Raw genomic sequence first — 27995 nt, forward strand, 5'->3', positions numbered from 1 at the left:
CTACGTAACAAATCGGGCGTTTCTCATTGGTCGAGACAACCCTCTCTGAAGAAATACCTTTTCCCCCCACGGAGCAAGAAATTCATAAAATTCTCTCCTCTGCTTCTCTCATCCACTCCGTTCTTGAATCGACTCCTTTTTAGGCTCCTCTCTCCTTTATCTTTAACTCAACATTGACAGGCAGCGAAACGAGCTTTACAGTCAAACATCATGAACAAGTTGGGGCTTTTCCTATTCGCCGGGACCTTAGTCGTCGCCCTGCTGGTCATCACCTTACCGGAAGGAACTAAGGCCAATATGGACGAGGCGGCGAACATGGTTGAGGCTCTACGTGTGCTAGAGCAGTTGGACAAATATTACTCGCAAATTGCAAGACCAAGGTAAATGTGTTCTTAGAAAATAACGCAATGCAAGTAACGCAACTCAAAATTTTGGAAAAACGTAATAGCTATTGATTTAAAATATAAATTTAATGCTCTTTTCTTACCACAAAACTCTGACAGTTAGCTTACATAACGGGTGCGTAAAAATGAAATAACCAATAGTAACAAATCAGTAAAATTTTATTATTTAGAAGAAAATAAAATGTGAACTTTTAAGTATGTATTATTAATTTAGGCGACAAAAACTAGCCAGAGTAAATATCACATCATAGTTTTTTATATTTTTTTTATTTATTTTTTACTCGTGTTGTAATATTTGAGACTAAATCACTTACTACTACTGCGTAAAACCTTAATTTTCTTCAATGCTATTTATTTATTTTTTGAGTTGTGTCACTTTTGTTGTTGGGGTGCGATATGATGGAAAAATATTTTACTGTGGAGTAAAAATATCAACGAAACTCGATCCTCAGGTTTATTAAAAAATTGTCACGGAAGGTTATAATTTTCAAGTTGGTTTGTTAGAATGTCAGAAAACATTTCCTAATTCTTGATTCTATTTTGGTATTTTTCCGTTATAGGTACGTCACTTGGTGCATTTTCAATCTTGGTGATTATTTCTCTTTTTATGCCATCACGTTTATTCAATCTCACAGAAACTTCTTGATGATAAAATGCGTTGTTTCGCCTTTTTAATTTGATTTAAACAAAAAAAGAGCCATCGAACAAAACAAAAAAATCCTGTAAAATGTAAAAAAATCAACCAAATAACAATAGTAAACACCAAAAATGCATCAAAAATGACTATTTCCAAAGTATTTTGCCTCGCTAAACGCGAAAATCACCATAAAAAGTTGAGATTAGCTTTAGTTTTCAAGATACAGGGTCAACTAGGCTAGTGAATTCTCACTAATGCTCTTTTTTCCTGGCAGATATAAACACTCCCCATGGGACTGAACTTTAAACTTCGACTCTAGGTTGAGATAGAAAATCTCATGACTTGAAAACCGAAATGGACTACAAGAAGTTTTGATTCTGGTAAGAGACATGCCCAAAATCAAACAAATTTGGAGTTCTAGGTAGATCCATCTATTTCTGCGTCCACCCATGCTGATTCTGCTGGGAATAATGAATAACTTCGTGAAAGCTGTGAAGGAAGACAATTTTCCAATACTTTAGAGGGAAATTTCCAAGATAAATTGAAGCTAAGGTTGAGGAAAGAATTTTTAACGGCTCTTTAAATGTATGCAATTATGAGATCAGTGTTTTTGAGGGAAAATATTGCAAGGAGAAAGAAAAACACCCAAGCAGCCTTTAAGGGTATAATACAAGTATTTCTAAGCAGCAGAGAAGACGAGAACTAAAAACAGTCGGTCAAACAATCCCTGCGGACGTTCTGTGACCATTGATGAATGATGTGTCTCTAAAACTCTATTTTGTTCCCTTGTTCCAGGATATTTTGTTTAAAAGCTAAATCTATGAGCAGTGAGCATGAGGAAAGATTTCACCAAGATATCTTTACAATGGTATGGGGATATCAGAGTCATTGGGCCAAATGCTGCTGAACTATTACAAGAGATGGTTCTTCTTTGACGTACAAAAAACCATCGAAAATGAAGCGTTTACAGCAATAAGTCAAAAGCAACCACTGCGTTCCAAAAAATAAGCATTATTTAATAAAACAGGACCTATTTAATATGTAATTCTCGAGTTTGGACTCTCGGCAAAAGCGCGTTTTTTTCCTATGGGGTCGGGTCGGGGTTGGGCTGTCCCTGTAGCCTCATTTGCCCGAGTCATATCGGGCATTTAAAACTGGTAAACTGTAAACGCGATAGGCTTCGGGGTGCAATGCAAAGCAGTGCACAGGTTTTTTTCCCTTCTTAACATTACCTTTAAATCAATGTGTGGTTGCTGTGCATCTTTCTCCAGTGGGCTTTTATGTATCTTGAAAACAAGAGTTAATAGAAAAAAATCCGCAACCATATTCGTTTTTCTCGACCCAAAATTAGTAGCAATTGTCTATTTAAAATCAGGATGCAAAAAGTTTTTTTTTTTTTTTTTTTTTGACCAGTGTAATTATATGAAGTCAATAAAATGTAAGATAATCCAAATAAAAACAAGTCATTAGAAACGAGAAAAGTTCAAATAAAATACTCCAAAAACGGAATAAAACGGCGTTCAAAGCTTTCTGTTAAAACGTTAACAGAAAGCTTTGAATTGTTTGCATAGTGAGCAAATAAACATGAAAGGCTCCGAATTTCGCTTTATTGGCCGCTGCCAAAACTAGAGTACATAAACAAAAACTTTAGAGTGAAAACAAAACAATAATTGTTTCACAGAAAAAAAACAGAGCTGCGGAGTCGGAGTTTATCTGATTTTGGGACAAATAAGTCAGGAGTCGAAAGTTTTAAATTCAAAGACTCGGAGTCGGAGTCGGTCATTTTCCCTCAAAGTCCGGAATCGGAATCGTTTTTGGTTTAAAGGAGTCGGATTCAGTCATGCTACGGAGTCAGAATGGTCAGACTAATTTTGTGATTCAGGAGTCAGAGTCGACGGCTCTTAAATTTTGGGAGTCGCAGTCGAGAGTTGGTCATCAGGAGCCATTTACGACAAAGTTTGTTTGAAGCAAATTTGCCTTTAAGTTTGGGATCTGAATTGACTTTTCTTTTCTCCTTAGGCGCAAAAGTTAAGCGGTTTGAACTGTTAAAAAATTGAACGAAAAATTGTTAAAATCAAAAAGATATTTTCTACACATGGGAGTTCTTCATCAAGAGCTTTTTCCACCAAAGTTTGTTTGAAGAAAATTTGCTTCTTAGTGCGGGATTTATATTTGCCTTAAATTTCCCCGCATTCGCTAATGTTAAGTTTTTTTTTCTTTTTTAACTGTTCAAAATTGAACGAAAAATTGTTCAAATCAAAAAGTGAAATATGAGAATGAGGTGTCCTCACCGAGATCTCCCTCCCCCCCCCCAAAAAAAATCGGACAACTCACTCAAAAGGGGAAGTGACAGACAACAACAGACACATTTTCCCCATCTCCAACACCCTACTTTCCAATTTTTAATTTTTCGATTTATTGAATAAGTTTATTTATTTTTAACTTTTTTTTTTGTTTTTCGCGATATATTTAAGAAGCATTAAGCCTTCTTTCATGCCTTTTTCTTCTTCCTTTGACTTTTACTGGGAAGTAGGCTAAAAGGGGTGCAAACATGATAGTGACACAATCGTTATTTTTCTATTTTCGCCAAGGTGGAAAGTAAACAGGTCGCCAAGCCAACGTACCTGCAGTTGAAACTTACCTTTTAAATTATACATAATGTTTCTCTGGCTTTGGTAAGAAGATGCTTATCCTTGAACGAGTTCATTTATGTTTCGATTGAAAGAGGTCGATCTATCTAAGGGGGGAGCTTGGGTCAATCTAAGAAATTCTTATATTGACCCAATGCCAATAACTGTTATCGGCAACGCATACCATCTTTTCTCTCTCCTATTTCAACAAATGGAATCGTTTGAGCCTCAGCGGATCGGAAGTCATCTTATTAGAGCCAGACGATAACCAAGTTTGTTAGACACCTATTCTTAAAAGTAAGGATTCGGGGCTGTGTGCTGATACGCTCGAAACGTCTCTGCCAATAGACAAATCAATACGAAAATATAAGGATTACCAATAGTTTGTCAATCGGTTGAGTCGTTTCGACCATATCAACACCCTGCCGCAGGTTAGAAGTGAATAGTTTTTTTTTTTTTTTTAATAATTGTTTTCAGTTGCTCTAAGCAAATCCGAACACTAGGTAGCTCGTGCAATCGGATATTCAGAGTACACTTGTGTTACCCACAAAGCAAACTAATAACGAGTGAACCACATGGTCTTGCATTCGGGCCAAAACACCAGCCTACCCCGCAGTATAGCTCAAACCCCGAAGAGATGACGGATGAATTAGAAGCGGAAAAGGATCACTTCATTTTTGTAATAAGTAAGAACAGCAATTTCACTGTTCCTACCCATTATAAAATGAAGTGGTTCTTTTCCGCTTCCAGTTCACCGCCATCTCTCCGTGTGGTCAAGCTTTACATCGCATCAGTTGATTCAAATGCAAATATTACAAGCATGGCCTAATGTATCAGACATGTATTTAAATTCAGTGCCGGATCTAGGAATGAGCTAGCTTTGCACCGGGGGGTAACTTCCGGGAAACTGCCCTATTTCTTTGTTTTTTTCGTTGAAACTCGACTTGAAAACTTGAAGGAAGATGGGTAAGGGCAGCAGTTTCAAGTTTCTGCCCCGACTCTGAAAAATTGTGGATCCGGCAGTAATTATGTTCCGTAAGTCACACGCATTTGATACAACCTAATAATCGGTTTGAGGGACCGTGGAATGGCTCGGAACTGCGAGATTATGTTTGAGTTTTGGGCCCATGCTGTTCAAACGAAAATCATAAGTTAAGATGTTGATAATGACCGAAATAAACCGGTGAAAAGAAATTAATTTATCACATTAACCTGTTGTAATCTATCTGTCATCACTCGCGTCTATGTAAAATTTTATTCATATCGTCTGTTCAACAATCAGGTTTGAGCACAAGAAAACGAGCTGATGTGTGCATCACATTACTTCCTTTTATTCCAATTTTAATGTGATTTTCTCATTATTGGCAATTTTAATGTGATTCAATAGTTTACTCTCTAAATATCACCACCAGTGGCCAAATTGAAACCAGATTTTAAAAAAAAGAAAAAAAAATCGCCAAATTTGTCGCCAAATTGGCGACCAAAAGACTGGCGATATATCGCCAAGTGTACGCCAAATTCTACCACCACTTGAGTATACATCGAAATTACAATGATTCCCCCCCCCCAAAAGGGGCAAAAAGACCCCTTTAGAAACACCAGAATGCAACCAAAAGGGGAGGTGCACAACTAGACCCCACTAAGAGTCTACGTACCAAATTTCAACTTTTTAGGACATACTGTTCTTGAGTTATGCGACATACATACGCACATACGCACATACATACATACGTACATACGGACGTCACGAGAAAAGTCGTTGTAATTAACTCGGGGAATGTCAAAATGGACACTTCGGGTTTTATACGTTCTTAGGCACTTATCCGCGTGTGGTCGGGTTGAAAAAAAAACTCAACATTAATTCGGAGGTGAGAAAAATGGAAATTAAGGCCGAATTTTGAGTGAAAACTTTTTCACGAATACAATACTTCCTTTTTTGTAAAAGGAAGTAAAAATCTGCAAAACTTCTCGACAAATAGCGAAAAAAAGGAAAACCAAAAAGGAAATTTTTTTCAGAAAAACATTTTCTTATCATTTAAAATTTATTTCAATTCAATTTTTGAGATAATCTTGCGTTTAACATTAAAAAGAACATTCAGTCAAAGGAACATTAAGTCTTCAATCTCTGAGACTGATTTTCGCGATGAAAATGGTATGCTTAAAAATTTATCTCCGCATCTTATAGAAATGCAAGGATGTGGGATTGAGCTGGACCATTCAGTTACCAAAACAATTACTGTTATTCAGGGCATCTTTGAATTCAGTTTAGATAAGTGAAATAAGTATCTTTGCGCTGAAAAGTAAAATAAGAAATAACAACCTAAAAAAGCAAATTGCAGATGACTGCAGACACGTGTTTTGGCGTTACAATATACTTTTTCAATGCAAAAGAATAATCCATAAGCTCATTTCTTTTGCATTGAAAAAGGCGTTCCTTGTAACGACGAAACATGTGTCCGCAGTCATCTGCAATTTGAGCTTTTTGACGTTGTTATTTCTACAGTTCAGATAACTTTACGCGACCTCATATTTTTTATAGTATAGTATATTTGAAAATCATAAATTAAAAAATATATTATTTTGCGATCTCTTCAGCAAGAATGCATCTCTGGGACTTCTAGTTTTTTTTCCCTAAGTCAAATAAACTAAAAAATATAAGGTTGCGCAAAGTTATTCGAACTGGCTTAAAGATACATTCAATGACTACTTTAAAAGACAGGTCTTGATACAGCACACGAAGAAGCTATAGTTTCGTCTATGGCAGGAGTTCCCGAACTTTTCCAAGTCGCAGCACCCTTTGAAGAATTAAATTTTTTTACCTAATTATTTATCTAATTAATATTTATCTGTTTCTATTTATATGTATGTATATTAGGGTGGAGTGGATAAAACGAAAATGAGAAATGTGTAAAGAGCCTATGTGCAGAAAAGTTGCCTCTCACCAAGCATATTTATTATAAAGAAATTCAGTTAAATCAAAAATTATCTTTAGCTGCCCATTTAATTTTGAACTTTAAGTTATTAGCCTGATTTTTCACCAAAATGGCGAAAATGGAATGATAAAATTTAATTACCTCTCACTTTAAACGTTGAATGTTTGAAATGAAATTCTTGTGAAATAAATACTTAATATATAGTTAGTTGAATTACCTAGGCGATTGCGAAATTGCTTTCAAACGTGTATTAAGCACCCTTGGTGACAAATTGAGTGACAAAAACTTCACTAGGTACTGTTTCCAATTTGTTGTTTCAGTATGATTTTTCAGAAAAAATAACTTATCTATACTGATAATATAAAGCAGTAGAGTTTGTTTGAACGCGCTAATCTCAGGCACTACGAATGGTTCGAATTGAAAAATTCTTTTTGTGTTGAACAGTCCATTCATTGAGGAAGGATATCTATAATAATAAAATAAAGCAGTAGAGTTTGTTTGTTTGAACGCGCTAATCTCAGGAACTATTGGTTCGAATTGAAAAAATTCTTTTTGTGCTGAACAGTCCATTCATTGATTAAGGCTATTGGCTATATAATATCACGCTATGACTAATAGGAGTGCAGCAGCAACAGAAAATGTTATGAAAACGGGAAAATTTATGTCTACGTATACTAATATTATAAAACTGACGAGTATGTATGTTTGAACGCGCTAATCTCAGGAACTGAGATTGTTACGAACTGGTTCGAATTAAAAAAATCTTTTTGTGTTGAATAGTCCATTTATTGAGGAAGGCTAAATGCTAATTTTTAAAACAGATTGAACGAAATATTTGTACTTGCAAGTTAAATGTATAATTAATAGTTTAGTTCTATAAATTCCTAATAGATGGCGGGGTATGCCAACTGTTCGAGAGGGCGCTGGCCGATAGTGTCGATAGCTGCGAGAAAACATGCCGATGCTACGCTGTTGTGATCAGCAAACAGATTTTTGAATGCGTTTTTCTTTTCGATGTTCAGGTACATAATTTGATTTTGTAGAATTTTTCTATTATGTTTTGTTTTCATTACTTCTCCAACGTTTGTTTTTGTTCTTATAGTTGAAAATAGTTACTTACCTAAGTAAGTAATATGATTTGGCTTATTATTCAATTAATTGTTCCGAATAACGTTTTTATTATAGCATTGTTCATTTGGCGAAACACATTAAATTGCAGGGGAAAAAATCGCTTCACTCACTAAGGGGCAGGGTTGCAGTAGCGTGGTTGCTTGGCGCGTTAAGCAATGAACTATGTAGTTGAAGAATTATTTTGAGTTTTAAAGCTACTGTTAATATTTTTATGTGTTTTGGCGAACAGTTTCCTAAGAGACTTGAATAGGCCTTTTGAAAAGGTGTGCACGCATTTTAGTTGAAAAAAAATGATTATTTCACATCAGAAAAAAGCGGGGGCATGGATTTTTTTTTTTTTTTTGTTCAACGGACTTCCTTTTTTTTCTTAGCACGGGCATCGCCGTGCGGGTACTGCTAGTTGAATAATATTTCTTAAAAATACGACTATTTGACTGATTAAAAGTTATTCAAAGTAACTTGCTTTCTTTTGAGAGCATATTCAACTCCATTGAGTTCAATTCAATGTACGTCTATCTACCAGTGGCATAGTGGGAAAATTCAACTGGTTGAAGCAATGCAAGATTTCTGACTGCGCTATCGGTAGATACAATTGATCGTATTCTGTTTGAGTTGAATGTGCCTCTAAGACTTCTATTAAAAAAGTTTCAGGTTTACTTGAATTATATTCAACCATGCAATTTTCTTAAAATAAAAACATGAGTTCAGAGAAATTCCTGATCAAACTGGCTTAGTTCTATTTTGAAATACAGAATGATTTATAAAAAGTTGAATTGTCTCAAGGAAGAAATAAGTTCCTTAATGCAGCTAAAAATAAAAACAGGTATTTAATTTACATTTTAAACTGCCGTTCTCAAAACCTCTGAACTCCTATTTTACAATTTATTAAACACCTCTTGTCGTAAAACATGATATTTTTAAATTAATCTTTCGACATAGATTAATTCAACAAATATTTAAAAAATATTACCTAATGGCATAGATACTCATTTAAAAATTTACATCACATTGCTGGAAGTAGTATTGCAGAATAATCGTCTTTTTTTTTTTTTTTTTTTTTTGCAAAAATTAAATTAATTCAGTGTTGGTCATCTTACACCAATTTTTGTTTCGGTCGAACGTGTAATTTAATTAAGTGTGGAGGGTTCATTGTTGCAAGGCTTTTCAGAATACGAAAAAATGAATTTTGGTTTCAAATGTCTGGAAATTTAAATACAAACGTCTTCTGGCAAAACAATCTTGCATTATTCGAGCTTGAAGAGAAGCTTGTTTATTTCTTTTTAATAAAAGGAAATACTTGTATTCCATATGCGGAAATCGTTTACAGTTTTACTACTAAACAGTCGAACAGTTTTTGAAATAGCTATATGCTGTATTTTCTTCAAAATTTGTGCTTAATTTACGTTGGTTTTTCACTTTATTCATATTGTAGCACAAAGCCTACATGATTATTTTTCATGTGACTAAACATGTTTTCAAATGTGTTGACGAACCACCTGTTGTCTGGACTCGTGTGTTGGCACACGAGGTTGAGTATCCAGAACACATTTGATGCACTTTTGAAACATTTTCCTTCTGACGGAACATATTCAGAACACGCCATAGTGCGCATTCACATATTGAGATCTATTTTTCTGAAACGAAGTGTTCCAAAATGTGCAGGTTTATTTGCAGTGTACATCTAGTTTTTAAAAGTTTGCTACAGCCATATATTCAAAGGACTCTAGTTTTTTCCCAAATTCTAAACCATATCTTTTTGGCCCTGCGGTTATTTCCATTCACATGTTGGAGTAAATGGCAAGTTTGGAATTCATTTCTATGAAATTCATAAATGAGCCATTGCAAAGAACTTTCTGTTGTCTTTCTAGCTTTATTTTTTCATTGCTTAATTTGAATCAAATTATTGCTCCTTCGACCGTCCAAGTACAGCATATTCTTATGAAAAATGTTATTCCTCGTTTTTCTTTTCAAGTCAATGGGCATTTTTCTTCTTTTCCTTCTGATTTTGCGACGATCGACTTCTTTGGAGGAATACTTTGGCAATTTTTAAATACGAATGTGACGAGCAACAGACTCTGGGCTCAGCTTGGTTGGGTTTAGGTCAGTTAGTCCCTAATGGTCAATGGCCCTCTTAAAGCTATCTATCCCCTTACTCATTACAGCCGCTTCCGGTAAACTGTTCCTAGTGCCCAAAACCCTACTAAAGTAATATTTTTTCCTAATTTTCAGATTAGCCTGAGATTTGAATAGCTTAAAACAATGACTCCTTATCCGGCTTTCCATGCAAAAATTTGAAACCCATTAACATCTTTCATATTGATAAATTTAAGCAACTGAATCATGTCCCACCTGACTCTCCTTTGCTCCAGGCTATACATATTAAGACTTTTAAGTCTGGCGCGATTATATAAATATAAAAGTCCTCTTATCAGCCTAGAAGCCCTTCTTTGAGCCCTTTACAATGAAAAATATCTTTCTTCGGATAAGGAGACTGAAACTGAGCAGCATGCCAATTACTAAAGATGAGATCTTACCAAACTCATATATCATTTAAAGTAGCATTGATAAGAATTGACGCTGATCTATCGGAGTCATCTTCCTATGCTACATTTGGAAGTTTAATTCTCATTTACGATGCTGAAGAAAAACCTGGACTTATAATTGTGTTTTTCTACTTTCAAGTTGTTTATATGTAAAAACAGCGTTTTCATTTATATTTGAAGAGATAATTTTAAGGATTTCAAATAATTCAAACTAAAGGAACTACTTTAAAAGACAGAGATAATCAACTAAAACAAAGAACGCAGTTGATACCAGTGAACGCAATAAGAGAAGCGCTGGTAGAGCATGTGCGATTAGCGCGCTTAATGCACGTTTCAAAATCATTTCGCAATAGCCTAGGTAATTCAACTAACTATATATAAAGTATTTATTCATCAAGAGTTTCATTTCAAACACTCAAAGCTTCAAATGAGAGGTAATTAAATTTTATCATTCCGTTTTCGTCAGTTTGGTGAAAAATCAGGCTAATAACTTAAATTTCAAAGTCAAATGGACAGCTAAAGATATTAACTGATTTAGCTGAAATTTTTTATGATAAACAATCTTGGTAAAAGGCAACTTTTCCGCATACAGGCTTTGCATATTTCTCGATTTCGTTTTTTTCACTCCTCCCTAATGCATATATCTATTTAACTATTTGTATATAAATATGTTATACGTACTTAAAGACAGATAGCTAAACATCATGTTTACATATTTGTATGATTTTCGGGAAAAACCCGAACTTATGTAGAAACAGGATTACCACTTATTATGTGCTTAATGAAACAAACGACTTTTTAAGGTCCTTATTGCAGAGAAAAACCATTTTCTGTTATTTTTTTACTAAAGTAAAACTGAGACTTTGATGAGTAACCATTAAACATTTTTGTTTAATAAACAACAAATATTTGATATCGTGGACACTTAGCGACCCTCCTCGCCTATCCTTACAGCAACCATGGTGACGCGGCACCCTCTTTGGAAAATCCTGGTCTATGGAACTGACAGGGGTCTCGAATACTACCTATCAAACATCGTCTACTACCTATCAAAAACTCAAAAATTTGATTCACATACTACTGGCGAACTTTTATTGTAGTCATCATGTAGAAAAGATCAGTTTTCTAACTTAAAACTTAAATTTAGGCCTCTTCGGATTTTTTGAAATTCAAAAATAACAGGCATTGTTATAAATAGGCATAAACGTTCCATTTCACGTTTTTTTTTTTTTTTTTTTTTTTTTTTTTTTTTTTTTTTTTGGTGAAAAACACTCTGTAAAAATTTCTGAGCATCAAAGGACCTATGTGCCAAATAAGGTAAAGATCCGACGCGTTCTGTGGGTTTGTATAAGGAACATCACACTCCAGGGTTCTCCGTGCTTACCACTATTTGGTTTAAGTGGTTGGATGGACCCTGAAGACAACTCTGTTTTTTGATTCAGACCAGAAGTCGAGAAATCCCTGGTCCAGCATCCCCAGAGGGAATGATTCACTTGGTGGAATTTGTGACGACATCTTTAACGTGCCCTAGTCACCATTACCGAGCACGCAGGATCTTCGACCGACTGTCTTCGAACCAGAGACCCTTTGGTTACGAGTCCGACGCCTTACCGATCACGCCACCACGGCCTTTGTATAATGAACACTCAACCACGTACAGCCATTGATAAATATACATGGAAATTCTATCACCAATTGCATGTACACTTTTCATTTTTCACTCCAGGGTCCCCCGTGTCCTACCACTATTTGTGGTTTAACCAGTTGGATGGGACCCTGATGACAGTTCTGATTTTTGATTCAGACCTGAAGCCGAGCAGTTCCTGTTCCAGCACCTCTAGAAGTATCGTTTCACTTGGAGGACTTTGCGACCACGAGCATATTCAACGTCCTCCAGTCACCATTAATGAAGACGGTGGATCTTTGACTGCTAGAATCAAACCTAGGACCCTCCGGTCACAGCAATTGTATGTACAAATGGTCATTATGGCTTTTATGCGAATTAATCCATTTTAGGAAAAAATAGCGAAAAAGAAGAACAGAAGAAAAAAAAAAAGACCAACCGAAGAACACTTATTTAACAATTTTAGAAAGTTTTGGTTCATTCCTCCCAAAAGAAATAATGGTGAATGAGAAAGGGAAATTGTTAAATAAAGACGATCTAGTCATGGAAAATATTTATCCCGTTACACAGATAAACCACCGTACCACATGTCGAGTTAATTGTGCGTAACAGCAGCACGTAGAGAAAATGAGAGTATATCTTTCACATGCGCACGCAAATATGGTATCGATCGCGATATTAAACTCGTGCCCTGCTTCCGCATTTTCGGGGATTCGGTCATTTGTAGCAATAACATAGTACCAAAAATATCTATGAATGGAAGACGAAAATATTTGCTTAAATATGAGATATAGTTTCCAGTATTGAGAAACTTCTCCGTATGAAAAATATTTGCTGAGGGATTACTGGGGAGAAAAAGAAACATTTCTAGCTGCATTACAAATGTAATTCAGATCCTGTTTTTAACATCAAAAGGCGAAATAGTTTATAATATTGGTATATTTATTGTTATGTCAAAAGTTCGTTACTGTTACATACAGTGCTGTAAATGGTGAAAATATTAGGTGCGGGGGGGGGGGATACACCATTTTGTAGGGTAAATGTCACGATTAAAGAATTTTTGTTCGGCCGGAAAAGGTAAGTTTAGATCTCTAATGGGTTCGTTTCCAAAATTTTAAAAGTATTTTATTTTTTTCTGAAAAAGCATGTTTAAAAACATAGGATCTAACCATTTTTTAAATAATTTATTTAAGTTTAATATTTAAAAAAAATTACTTAAATCGGTGCGTTTTCATTGTTTACACTTCTGTCGTGTGACATCACAAATGATGGAATGCCATTCAGTGTTGCCATTCACAGAACAAAATATTTGATTCGCATCTTTACTCACATGTATTGGCAACGATATGGTTGATAGCAAGCGTAGAGCGCAATTTTAATTCGCGGAGGGCCTCGGGTTCGATCCTCGCTGGTCGAAGACCCACCGTCGTCATTAAAGGGGACTGGGCGACGTTAAATATGCTCGTGGTCTCAATGTCCTCCAAGTGAAACGATACCTCTGGGGGTGCTAGTACTAGGTAGCTATTAGCTCCTGGACTAGTTCAAAATTCTCACTAACTGTTCGATCCGGTGATGGTGCTGCCATCTATCGGTATATAAAAATAATGGAGGCAAGGCACTTAGTATGCAGTCCTCGACATAAATACAGTTGAAGTCAGTTGTGACTCTTGAATAGAAATAGAAATAAATTTTAATTCGCTGCTTGATTATCATAACGTGGAAACGTAGTAGAAAGATGCGCCAAATTGCATCATTTGTGACGTCATAAAGACCACGCCTTGTTTGAAAAATCGAACATTTAAAAAAATTAATTTAAAAATAATTGTTGGGAAAATGAAAGCATTTTCTGGGTCCATGTCATTTTTTTTTTTTTTTTTTTTGCTCATTCTATCCATTTCAATGACTAAAAGTAGTACTTTTGACTGAAGGAAACCACACCATTGCAACTTTGATTCAAAATGCAAGCTTTATTTTTTTAAAGGTGGTTTTCAGGGCCTGGTTATCGCACAGCCGATTAGGCCTGGACCTGGGGCCACATCTTCGTCAGGGACCCCAAAATACTCGAAGAATTATGCATAGCAATACAACTATACGAAAAATACGTGTATTTTTTAAATAATAAAAAAGTAATGACTTACCAATCGGAAACAAACTTAATTAAAGGAACATTTTTATTCATTTTGCCGGTAGCAACTTTACCATGTCACAATTATGAGGGGCCTCGAAGGGGATTCATAATGCACATGATAAATGATTTACATAGTTCTGTGATTGACACAAATATGACATCAAAAATGCATTCCGACCGGCCATAAACCTGTAAATCAACCACTGTATTCCGCTTTTGAGTGTTCAAGAGGCCTCCAAATTATTGTGGGCCTAGGGCCTCCCTTTGAGGTAGTCGGGCCCTGGTGGCTTGAAACCAAAATACGTTAAGTGAGCATTGTTTTTTCAATTACTAACCAAATATTTCGGAGAATGGCGTTCTCCCGCAACCCCTCCCTTCCCCTATACAGCACTGGTTACACGCAAAAAATATTTCAATGTACTATAACGTGATTCATAAAAAGTCTTCAAACATATTCTAACAGTCTTGTTTATCTCTAGTGGTACCCGCACGGCTTTGCCCGTAATTAAAAGGTCATTTGGCTCGCCCGTATATTTACAAATAATGGATGGTGAATTTCTCATCAATTTGCTCGCCCATGCGCCCATGTTACTGTTCCACGTTATGATAATTTGGTAATTTACTCGTCCACGTTATGATAATTTGCTCGGTAATCTGTTTTTAAAATTGGAACAGAAAAAGAACAAAATCGAATTTTCGAAAAATCGTTTCGAGGTGTGCACCCCCATGCTACAAACTAATTCTGTGCCAAATTTTATGAAAATCGGCCGAATTGTCTAGGCGCTATGCGCGTCACAGAGATCCAGACAGAGAGAGATCCGGACATCCAGACAGAGAGAGATCCGGACATCCAGACAGAGGGAGATCCAGATATCCAGACAGAGAGACTTTCAGCTTCATTATTAGTAAAGAAAACAACTACTTTACTAGTTTAACTAGGACATAAGATCCATTAATTCGCACGAAAAATAAATAATTAAGCAAAATAAACGTGATAATTAACATAAATTATCGATATCATACAGGAAAAATACATGAAAGACTTTTTAAAGGTTAAACACCTTGTCCTAATTTCTCCATGAAAGAACTTTCCTGTTCTTTAGTCTTCCAAATTATTGATGATTGTGGCTCGGTAATAAGATGAATCGATTCATCAGCAAACTTATTTTTACTCAACCGATGAAGGATATCGACTCCTTTGAAAAGATTTAAAATAAAAAAAAAAAAAAAAAAAAAAAAAAACAAAGACCGTTTACTTTCCAAATTGAGCTTTTTTAGTGTTGAATGAAGGAAATATCTTTTAAACAAAGCTACATAAAAGGTGCTTTTACGACAGACGAGAAAGCTTCTTTCTTAGGAAAACAATAGTATCGTCTGATCTTAAAATTAGATCAAAATGTTCTGCTTTGTATACGTAGCATTCACACGCACTTTCTAAAACAAACGATTCGAATTAAAGGAAAGTTTTTCGCTTCATTTTTAGAAACATCAGAAATGTGTGAAAAAGGAAAAGGAAAATACTTTCGAATGCATTCAACTATGAGGGAAGAAAAAGCAACAAGCTTGGTTCGATGCAGAGACCATGTTCGAAACTTATAATATTTCTTCATATTTAATACGCACAAGATTCAAATTTAAAATGACAGACGGTAGAGAACTTTTCATTAAAAATAACACGGAATTTTTTTTTTTTCGAGTCTAATTTCTTATAGTTTAAAAACTAGACAAGTTTACTGAGCTGTCATTTTTTTCATTCATCAAATCATTCTTTCTTCTAGTAAGAAATATTTATTGCGAAATAAGTTTTATTTCTTAGTTTAACAAATTTAATCTAATTATTAGTTCCATTCAACTTTTCCGTAAATTATGTTCAAGAACTATCTCTGTTTTATAAACTATAATCCAATAACTCAAAATATTTTTTGAAAATTTTACTAACACTCACCAAATGTCATTATTTTTCACTCTGCAGTTATTGCTTTTCCTCTAGAATTTTATCATGCATGGTATATTATAAAGCTGCTTCAAAACTGACTTCGCAAAATCAATATTGAAAGAATTGAAAGTTCTTGAAGTATTATTTTCTCAGTGGTACAAATTTTACTTCTAAACAAATCAAACAAATATAAAAATTATAAGTAGAAGTGTTTTTATTTCTTCTCTTTTCTTGATTCCATACAACAATAAAATTAGCAATCAATTGTAAGTGAAAATTTAATGACACAGAAAATCATTTTCTACTTAAATTATTCAAACAAATATGCATTAAAAATATGTACTAAATCCTTCAATGTTTTTCTCACTTATATATATATATATATATATATATATATATATATATATATATATATATATACTCGTATGAGAAATTGAGTGCCAACATACTGTAGAAAAATAATTTTATTATTTTTTCGCTTTTTCTTTTTAGAAAAAAGAGGTGAATCACGTGATGTAAATTAGCTTAAGTCAATCGTAATCGAGAATTCAAAATGAATAGAAACTCCATAAATTATTTTCCTATTTCTTCTTACCATTATATTTCGAAACAAATGCCTTACAATTGATTTTGTTTTTTCTTCAGGAGAAAACAAGTAGTTTCTGTATAATACTTAGACATTGCTGTCTATTCCTTGAGAAATTTCTCAAATAATAATTATTATTATCATATTCTTATTAAAGATGAAATCAAATTAATATAGAACTGAAAGGAAGTTCATGATATTAAAAAGATAATATTAATAATGAGTGATTCTTTTTTTTATGGATGGAAAATTATCAGGAACTGATTTAGTCATGGTTCTGTTTGTTCCAAAAATCGTTGACTGCGTGGCTTTTTCGGAACTAGTAATTGTGAAAAATCATGGTTTAAGAAACTACACAAAGAAACACGAAATACGTTTACGATCAAGGCTTAGGGGACTTAGGAGCGACCAGGCATAGATTCTTAACAAAATCCTCATTTAAAAAGTAGAAATTTTAAAAGTTGATCTTAACAGGGAGACCGGATCGGTGCGGGAGCTTTTCAACCACCAAAATTGAATTAAAAGTAGTTAACAGATGCATACGATAAAAAAAAAAAAAAAAAATGCGCGAAGGGCAAACAAATATGACAAGGACATTGACAAAGTAGTATGGATGGATATTAACGTTCAAATGGAGGACGAGGGGGAGGGAGAGGAAGTACTTATACATTGTGTCCCAAAAAAATGTATACTGTCTTTGAATGTTTATGACGGCTACAATTTTGGCCCGTTTTTCAAGTGTGATGGCTAAAAACAAAGGTTGAAGTCAGACTTAACATTTCGCAAAGAGAATTCGCTTTTAAGTGATACTGGAAAACTGAGAACATGAGAAAAGTACAAAAAAAAAGTTAAGAAAGGAGTTTTAACGAGATGTAAAAACGAAAGTCATGATGATGCAATTGATGAATAAGTTTAAAGAATGAAATCCTGTTAAGAATGCCAATGAGAACCATTTGGGATGACTATGATCATTCATGGCCTCAGACGAGAAAGAAAAATCATTGAAGGAATACTTCAATGTCCTAGAAAATCTGCTCGGCTAGCGCTCGTGAGCCAATTAATACAGAGCTGAAAGAAGCTTCATGAGATTAAAAAAATAACATTAATAATGAGAGATTCCTTTTTTATTTATGGGAAATTGTCAGGAACATAGGAGCATCTATGGCATTTTGAATTGTGTCCAATGGAAAAATTTAATTCCTAGACTTGTACACTATCTTGATAAAGATGATCAGGACCGGAGAATTGAATTTTGTGAGAGGTACCATGTAAAATTTGCATTGAGCGATCAAAAATGCTTACAGAACAAAAGTGGCTACAGTCAATGAGTTGAGAAAAACCGTTGAGAGAGAATGTGCCGAAATACCGATCGAAGTTATTAAAAACATTTTGGATTTTATTGGTCCACGTTATCAGCTGTGTCTGAACCACTAAGGCCAACAATTAGAGCTCGTTAGTTCAAATGGCTGTTTTCTAGATTGCTACACTTCATTTTTACATTTGAAATTTTTTTGTAGCATAATAATTGTTAGTGTTATAGTCATTCAAAGAGGGTACATACAGTTTTTTGGGGCACTCTGTATTTCGCTTTGCTCATTGTGCTTGTTGATATAAAAGGCGGCATAATTTTGTATCTTTGTCTCACTGGTTGTGCGTTTCGAGCTGAATCTGATGATAAAGCTTGACCACGAAAAGAAGGCGGATGACCATGAAGCGAAACATCATTTATATCGTTTGTAATAAGTAGAATCTGCCAGAAAGCACCGAATAGTAAGTAAGAGGCATGGTCTCGGTAATCCTATCTATTCCAAAATAATAACAAATAACCTATTGCAAATGATACAAATGATGTTTTTGCTTCAAGGTCGTCCGCCTTATTTTCGTGGTCAAACTACAACACGAAACATCCAACATAGTTTAGCACAAATAAACAGATTACTGAATACACGTGTTTCGAAGTTCCAGGGACCCCTTTTTCAAGTGTGCTTTTGGATGTAAAGACATCTGGAAAAAGTGAAACAAAAATATTTTTCAGTAATCCGTTTATTTATGCTGAACAACGTTAGATATTTCCTGTTACTTCTCAGCATAAAGGTATTTATTTATTTCTGAATCTGATGGTTTATTTTTCTGTTTGATTTGCTGAGGAATGTTGAGCAAGCGCTTATTATCGAAGACATACTGCGTTAAATATGGATTTTTTACCTGGTTTAAATACCCGCAAAAGTGTTTAGAAGTAATCATTCCTTTTACTGTAAAAAAGAATACCATATCTCAAACGCACTCGCATGGTCACCAATATGTTGAATTTTAAGCATGAATATTTTATCCGTAACAAAAAATATTTTTATAATTACGCGTTCCGTAAATAACAATTGTTGTTATTACTCTTTAATAAGTTATGACTTTTTTAATAAAAGAAATTTGAAAGAAACGCGCCTTAATGATATACGAAACTTTTACGTAACTTTTCCAATATTTCGACTGCAGTTCAAAGCTTACATTCACATAAAAAAACAAGCTATATTTTCACATTCAATTCCATGGCATATTTGTGAATACGATTTTTTAAAGAAATATTATTTCTACGGATTAAAGTACACCTTTTTATTCGTTCCGAATGAATGACATATTTTTTTTTCTCTTTTTGCGGGCAAATATATTTTATGAGCTAGTGTCTTACACTTACAGAAGTGCTTATGCAGGAAAAAAAATGAATATACATATACGAATATGTATACTTATGCATCGCAAATAATACATTGCAATGACACGCTATAATTCATTGAGATAATCACTGGAATCACTGACCTGTTCATCGTTCTTTTCAGCTAGAATTACGCACTATGCTTCAATGAACATTTTCTAGTTTGAGTTGCTTCTTAAAACCTCATTAAGTATCCATTAATGAAGCGATTCTTTTGCCATTTTTATAAGATGATAGCAACAGTGGCGTAGCTAAGTGTGGTTGTGGTGACCCCTAAAACACATTACAACGAAACAATAGCTAAAAGTGGATTTTTCAATCTTTGTTTCTCTGCTATTTTTGGTTGAATAGTGTTTTTTCTTTTAGAAATATTTTCCGCGTGTTTTTAACAGCAAAAATTATTGGAAATTTGGATTGCAAAAAGAGTTTAAAATAAATAGAGAAATATCTCAGCAGCTTACGCTTGCGGTGTCTGACATGCGTAGTAGCAGACTTGTCGGAAGTGGGGACCCTGAGGGTGTTCAAAACCCCCAATTAAATCTAGTATTCATACCTAATTTCTCTTTTTAAGTTAAAATTTTTTCTTAATTAGCGCTTTTTTACCATGTTTTTATTAACTTGGTCTGGAAAGTTGTGATTGTGAGTTTTTAATAGCTATCAAAATACTTGTAAGCTTTAGAAGGAAAAACACGAGGCGTATGTACTACATAACTATAAGTTCAACGGATAAGCTATCAATGAGAAAACTTACACCTCAATTTATAACATTTGTGGAGTGGTAAAATTTTCAGTTAAATTACAGATGCATCAAAAGTCTGTTGCGTGCGCCCTATATTTTTCCTTTTAAAGCTTACAAGAATTTTTATAGCCATTAAAAACTCACCATCACATTTTTTTCAGACAATCTATAAAAAATCATAAATCTGTATAGTGCTTTAAATCTACATGAATCTCAGAGAAATTATTTTAAATTTTTAAGTTCATTTTAAAGACATGGTGTAATAGGACTTTTTTTTAATTTCATTAGCTATTTATTTTAAATTTCGATTTATACTCGCTCGATTTATATTCGCAAAACTATATGAATAAGAAATGCAACATTAAACAATCACATTTTGTGCTTTATTACTGTAAAGGCACTTATTTTCGCGCGCCTTAATTTTCTCAAAAATGAAGATATCGGTGATTTAGCGAGCTAAAAATTTCAGGAATATTTATATTAACTGAGCCGAAAGATGAAAAATCCACAACGAAAAAGTGTTTCGCGAGGTTTAAACTTTCGCGATTGCGAAGTGTTCGTTAAAATAAGTGCTTTTACAGTATGCTGTATGTATGGGTGAATGTGTGTGTGTTCGTGTTAAAGTTTGAACTGAATTCGATTAAAAAAACAAGTCACTCATTCAACGGAATGAAGTTTTTTTGCTTAAGAGCGGCTCCTCTTTTAATTTCTGGGAAGATATGTGTTGAAATAACACAAGAAGAGAATTAAAAGTGGGGAAAATGCTTTAGCACTGCTGTAAAAATACCTGGCAGTTGTTACTAATGTATATTTTGTATTTCAAATTAGGAATTCTTAGTGGAACTAGAACTACTACAATTAAGTATGACCAGGAAGAATCGTCTTAGTTTTTTGTTTAAGATGCTAAACTAATACTTTAGTGGTTGATTCTCAAGAAATTCTTAACTTTGTCAGAAATATAGAAATACACTTCATTTGTCTTTTTAATTTGAGATAGGTAATTACTAATAGAACGTACACGAAATGGCAACTCTCAGAAATCTTTTTAATTTTTAGCTTTTATTATTTTTATTTATTTATTTATTTTATTTATTTATTTATTTATTTATTTTTGACGATTTAAATCTATTCTTAAAAGATCAATGACATGGTGATCAAGGATGTGTAATGTTCTTAACTTCATCAGCATTAAAAAAAAAAAAATTCTGGATGAAAAGAATAATTTTCTAATAATCCTCTTAGAAATAATATTATTTAAGTAATATAATGTAATTTAAAAGATATTTCAACTTTTCGTAATCGAGATAATTAAGGAAGTCATAAGTATCACTGTAAGATCTTAATTGCTGCAATTAATTATTTTTCGGACAAGAAATACATACGTGTTTATGACCAAATGCTTTTCAGTTTTTTCCTTTCTTCTTTTTTTCTAAAAAAAATTTAACACCGGGATGGTTGGGACAGCAGCATTTATGCCGAAATGTTACGAGAAAATTTTTTTTTAGCTTGTCCAGTAGATGTTTTAGATTAAATTAAGCAAGAATATAAATACCAAGTTAAAAGTATATTTTTCACATTCTTTTTCGGCGTAGATACCGCTGTCCCATTCCGCTCACTGTTCAATTCCTCCTAATCCTCCTCTACATACTTGTTTACAGTTAAATGCTTTTGTGTTTTTTGCTTTTCTTTTTTTCCCCTCTCTTCGTGTCTTTTCTTTTATTTATTTTATATTTTTATTTTACATGTATTTTTGATATTTGTTAAATACATTTTGTGTAATTTAAGATTTGAATAAAATTATGCTCTTCTCTTGAAACAAATTTTTAAACTAATTCGCTGTTAATACTATGAATTTCGTTTTTTTTTTAAGCATTAATTTATATTTTATTGTTAAAATAACACCTCCCCCTCCCCTTCTTTTTGCAGATTTGGACGAAGTATTGGACTTCACAGAAAAGGAAATGCCCTTAATGTAAGAACTATACAGCTTACTTTTAAATAATATTTTTAAAATATTTGAATACTAAAAATATTTGGCAGTTTGGACCTAATAGCAGAATAGATGGTTTAGAGATTCTGATCGCTAGTTATTCAATTTAAATTTTAAATGATAAATTATTTATAGACTATTTTTAATGACTTTGTTTCAATGAAACAGTATTTTTATCTAAAGTAAAAAATGACTCCTCCGCAGAAAAAGATTACTTCTGACCGGGTATACAATCGGAAAAAGTAAACGTATGAAGTAGAAACTTGCACTGCAAATTGCATATACGTAATTAAGAACTATAAACACCAGTAAAATTTTTATTTCAAAGTTTCAATACTGAATTGAATAAATTTTCCAATTAATACAATGTTTTGCTATGTAAAAGTCACCTATTTTTGCAGTCATTTTGGAATGTGTTGATTTTTGTTGCACTTCAGTAATGTCTGGAAAAAAAATAACTTTAAGTAATTATCAAATATAAACTTTTCGAACATGGGATTCAGTAGGATAATTAATTTTCCCGCCTTTTTCCTCGCAATTTATTCCTCAAGGTAAGCTTCACTTACTTGTTACTGAACCCCTTTGTGAACAAACAGTTCTGGGCTGCCTTTATTTATTTATTTTTTTAAGGTTAAAAAGTGTTTTATTAGATGACTTGGAAAAAATTTAATTTTCTATTCTATTCAACAGGAAAACTATTTTATAAAATATTTTCCTGATAGATATTTCGAAAAATATTAGTTTAAGAAAAAAAAGATCCTTTTTTCTTTCTTGTATCGTGACACAATTGTGATTAATATAAATAATATTAAATAAAAAGAAATAATATATAGTTCTTAACTTATGTAGACTATCATAATTGGTTTTATAGCAAAAAAAAAAAAAAAAAATTCTCTGAACAGTTGAAGGAAAAAAAAAAAAGAAATTATCAAACTATTTTTTTTTTTTTTTTTTCAATGATCTCTCTCGATGTTATTAGATTTGCATATAATATTTTAAACTTTCGAAGACAACGCGAAAATAGTTTTGAAAATTAGTGTAGAAACAAGCAGAGAGCAGCAGTTATTAGTTTAAATTGATAAAAATCTTCAAAATTTCGAAAAGTTTCGAGGTGTCTTAAACTTTATATTCAATTTCCGGTTTTTATCAATAAGTTTTATGAAAAAAGATGAATACATTTTTTTTTTCTCCCGCTATTTTTTAAAGGGCAGAAATGATGCTTGATTCATTTTAGGAGAATTATTTAAGAACAACTGGTATTGGAGTTTTGCTTGATTGCCCTACAAACAAATAAATGAATAAACTTGAATATAAAAGTAAATGAAAAGAGAAAAAATAATACAAAATTAACAAACTAAATTATAAATAAATCGTAAAGTTAGTTAAATTTGCAGAAGAGAGATGAAAAAAAAATCTGATACTTTTGCATTAAATTTCTATTTCTGTTATTAAGTATCAGAAAAAACTCGAGCAAAATTCATTTTTATTTTTTCATTTCTTCATTTATTTTTGATTTCTTATTCTAGAAACATTTTTGTTATAAACTCAAACTTTATTTATTGTCTTGATTTTTTTCTTGCAATTTTTTTACCTTATTTTTCCGATATTTATGTGTACATGTTGCTTTTTTTCTCAATGAAAAATTGTTGATAGTTACGGAAATATGATGTCTTACAAATTGGAGATTAACTTAATTTGTTTTTAAAATATATAATATGTTCAGGTTGGGTAAAGAGAACAGTCTACACAAAACAGTTAGCAATAAACAAACTTATTGTTTTATTAGCAAAACTGATTTTTTTTTTTAACTGATTATTTACGTCATGGATTTTGAAGGGTAGATAAGCAAAGTAGTACGTTTTGAGATGGTTACTATGTGTTCCCCCTCTCTCCCTAAACGTTTAAATGAAGACTCCGATTCTTTTTTTTTTATTTATTTATTCAGTTACTTTGTTTACTGTTTATGCATGAAACTACCAACATACATTTAATAATATTGGTTAACACAATTTGAGAGAATTGTCGAAACATTATTTTCAGGGGAAAAAATGAAAATGGAGAAAAATAAATTATCGCTCATCCTCATATATATAATAACGAATTTACTGATCGAGTAACGCTCTGACGTCATTAACAATGAAACTTGCACCATAGCATGATAATTTGCTAATATTTTTTGGTAATGTTTGACATGCAGGGAAACGCTTTATTTTGACAAGGCTGAACTGGATCCTGTAACTGTTTTACTGGAAAGACTAATTTTAGGAGAATAAAGAAACGAAAAAGTGATCAGCAATGAACGCTATCTTCAACTATCAAAATATCACCAAATAGGCCATTGCTTCGTCCAAATGCAGAAGCAAGTTTCACCCGTTATAACTTGATAGGCAATTTTCAAGTTAGAAATAAACTAAATATTGATTTAAATCTTAAAAGTTAAAATGACGATTTAAAAACTGTCAATGAAGATATTACGCTGTTATTGAGATGGAAAACAGTAAAAACACAGTATCATGAAACGCAAATAGCCACATTTTGATCTTTATAATATTTATGTCAATTTCAATACTAAGATACTCCGATGAGCCAAAATTTAAAATTTAAGAATCACGTTCCGAAATGAATGTTAAATATTTTGACCCACATCTTGGGCCGTATTTCAGTGCTACACGTTATAAATAACAATGTGTCATAAAAAATGCATGCCATTTTTACACCGTTTTACGGCTTCTTAACTCATGTAAAATACATTAAATTATAATGAGATTATGAGATTTATCTGCAACCATTTACATACTATCATTAGCTTGGAATTGTAATGGTTATCTTTTAGGCATGAAAGTCCGTTAGAGTAAAATTTTATTCTAAACGATAATGTGAAGGGTTTGTCACGGCCGCACGATTCTTGAGTCACAAAAATATCCTTCCCTTTTCTTAAGTTTAGCAGTGTGTAGATAATGACTACAAAAACTTCTTTGTAAATGCATTATTGTTATTCCTTTTCTTTATCAAAGCCAAAAAAAGGGGATTAGTTCTCAAAATTATTATTTTTCTTTCAAAAGCAATAATTAAACACTTGTAAATTCTGATAATCATTACGAGACGAAAAAACACCAGATTTTTAAACTTTAAACGACTTTTGGAGCGAATTTGGAAAGGTAGTCTTTTTTTTTTCAGCTTATTTTATGCAAAATAAATAAATAAATAAATAAATAAAACCATAAACAGAATTATTCAAACAGTGCCTGTCGAATTGTAAAAAGTAATAATATAAAAGGGAAGACTTATGATTAAATCACCCTAAAGCTGACACCCAAAAACAAGTTTCTAAAGTCGACGCCCTTAAACAAAACAAACAATTAAAGCGTTGCCAGTTTTCTAAAATAACTTAGAATGAGTTTTCTTTATTAAGAAACGCATTCTAAATTATTTTACGAATTGCAAGTTTGATATATGTATGTTACGCTAGGAAAAAAATCAGCATAAAGTTTATTTCAGATACGTTATATCTGCATGAAATTTCAAATTTTTTTTAGGATCATTTCAGATAAATCTTCCAGTGTCAGATATATGATCAAACTAACGGTGCATTTAAGTCCTTTATAATGTCATACATCTGTTTATCTTTCTATAACTGAATAGAAAAGTCAGAAAGATTTGAAAGAATTCTGAGTACTTTCAAATATATTTGACATTTCACATACCTACAACTAACTATAAAAATCAGACAGACTTGAAAGTTTCCTTAGGAGTACTTTTCAAATACATGTGAATTTTCTCTTATCTAAATTTAGTGATGTAACAAGAAATTTTTCATCTAGAAGGGGTGGGGATGGGGGGTCATTTATTTCTACACTCACGCAGACTGAAATAGGTAGATGGAAACATAGATAGATTGATAGATATGTATGCACAGCGAAATAGATAGATGTAGATAGGTAGAAATAAATAGGTAGACACATGGCGTCCCTCGTATAACACGGTAGTATTTGTACAACACGTTTCGATATTACACTGTACTAAATTTGCGATTATTACAACGCGGTTTCGACATTAAACGGTACGAAACTTGAATTTAATACTTCATTGTTTTGATACAACACGAATGTTATTTTTAAAAAAGATGGAATTTTATTTTTGTTTAGTACATTCTGTTAATGTTTGATAATAACACTTTTAAGTTTTTGCTTCGTTTTTGTGAAACTTGGTTTCGTTATAACACGGTACGCACCCGATATACACATTATTTCTGTCTCGTATAACACGGTTTCGATATAACCCTAAACTCGGTTTCGATACAACACGATACATATTGACATGATTTTTACTATGTATATGATTAATTAGTGTAAAAAAAAAGTTTAAAAGTTATTTTTAAAAAAATATTGTATAACACGGTACTTTTACACGGTTTCGATACTACACGGAACGAATTAACCGTGTTATACGTGAGAAGCCTGTATAAAGAAATGGGGGGGAACGTGGGTGGTTGGGTGTGTATATTTCTTACACAAATTTACATCTTATGCCGGATCGTTGCCAAATTTGGCACAGAAGTCCTTTGATGCTCACGAATTCACATAGGGAGGGGTTGGGAATTTAAAAAAAATCCCAAAAGGTCTGAGTTTGAAATGTGAGTCAAAAAATTGCTCTTTTCTACACATTGACGGGAAATTTTACGTATTTTTTCCTGTACTTTTGTTTAAGTCTGATTGCCGAACATGCCTCGCAGCTTATTTTCCAGGTTAAAACCGTTCAATGCTGGGTACATTAGATGGATCGATAGATAGATATGTATCGATTGTCAGGTAGATAGCAGGGGTGAATTCAAAAATTTTTTCAACCTGAAGCGCCAATTGAATACTAAGCCGTGATTTTTTATGTGAAAGGGAAATTTATTTTTTCAGAGTAGCAGTACTGGGACTCGTTCCGGTGAGTTGTTGCAGCAAATCACCTTTGGTAGATAGGCATGAGCGTAGAAATAGGTAGGGTAGGTATAAATAGATAGATATATGCTATATAAATGGATAGAAAGGTATATGTTGTAGATAGGTATATGCTGCCCTGGAAAAATAAACAGCAGATCTGCAAATGTTTCATTTTTTGCATTATTTTTACTTAAGCTTTATCGTAAAAACTTACGTGTATGGTTTACGCTGAAAGTACAACACTAAAATAAAATCTATTTCCAACATTTTACTATTGTTTGTAGGAAATCAAAAACGCGTTTTATCAAGTATCTCAAAACTCATTTTAATAGATACTGCGGTTTACTTGCCCACGGCAGTATAGAAAACTAATTAGGTCGATAGGAATAGATAGATGTAATAGATAATTAGATACATAAGTACAGCGTTAGATACAAGGAAAGTGTATTTTTACAAAAAGAAACTTTTTGAACGGCGCTTTACTGCTATAAATTTTGTTCCATCATGGGAAAAGGGAATAACCCTCACCCGCCTTTCTAAGCAACTGATCTAATGTAAAAGCAGATTTATTTTTAAGATTCCATTTTAGTGTTCGGCTTTTACAATCAAGTAGCCCTATAAATGAGTTAAAAATCCTTTTGATAAGAAGCATTTGTAAAATGTAGTTTTTACTTCTTTAAAAGAACGCGATGACAAATCTAATTTTTCTGTCATTTTCTTTTCTTGTTTCAGATAGTTCGGGCTAAAAAACATGTTGCGGATGTAGAAAGAAGGTGAAACCGTTGTCGGTGGCAGAGAGAGAGAGAAAATGTGTACCTAGAGCAGGAAATGAAGAAAGTTACTGTGCTTGATGTTTTCCTCCTTCCTGGACTGTTATGACAGAGAAATTCAGACTTTTTTTTAAATTTTGTTTTAAAACATCTATTGTTCATCAATTATTTATAGACATTGTGTGCTTTAATAAAATCACCGATGGCCATCTTTTGATTTACAGCTGACGTTTTCTTCCTATTCGTAGCTCTGTACTGTAAAACATAATAACTTCTTCCATAAAGAAGTGCTGTAGTTTTTTTATTTCT

At 32.9% G+C, this 27995-nt stretch overlaps 1 protein-coding gene across 1 annotated transcript; it reads left to right on the plus strand.

Annotated features, from left to right (window-relative positions):
* Window positions 1-105: 105 nt before the first annotated feature.
* LOC129217060 (neuropeptide F-like) lies at window positions 106-27994 on the plus strand. Its single transcript, XM_054851305.1, has 3 exons — window positions 106-380; window positions 21925-21970; window positions 27649-27994. Exons 1-3 carry the CDS (start codon window positions 211-213, stop codon window positions 27691-27693), a joined length of 261 nt encoding a protein of 86 aa, XP_054707280.1. The 5' UTR covers window positions 106-210; the 3' UTR covers window positions 27694-27994.
* The last annotated feature ends 1 nt before the right edge of the window (window position 27995 follows it).

Source organism: Uloborus diversus, chromosome 2 (genome assembly GCF_026930045.1).
Source record: "Uloborus diversus isolate 005 chromosome 2, Udiv.v.3.1, whole genome shotgun sequence".
NCBI classification, from domain to species: Eukaryota; Metazoa; Arthropoda; class Arachnida; order Araneae; family Uloboridae; genus Uloborus; species Uloborus diversus.

Bases quoted from the DNA above. Each gene is read 5' to 3' on its own strand.
- LOC129217060 (XM_054851305.1), top strand. From the start codon at position 211: ATGAACAAGTTGGGGCTTTTCCTATTCGCCGGGACCTTAGTCGTCGCC. The intron at 381-21,924 runs GTAAATGTGTTC...TTCTTTTTGCAG, and splicing joins TCGCAAATTGCAAGACCAAG to ATTTGGACGAAGTATTGGAC. The intron at 21,971-27,648 runs GTAAGAACTATA...TTCTTGTTTCAG, and splicing joins GAAAAGGAAATGCCCTTAAT to ATAGTTCGGGCTAAAAAACA.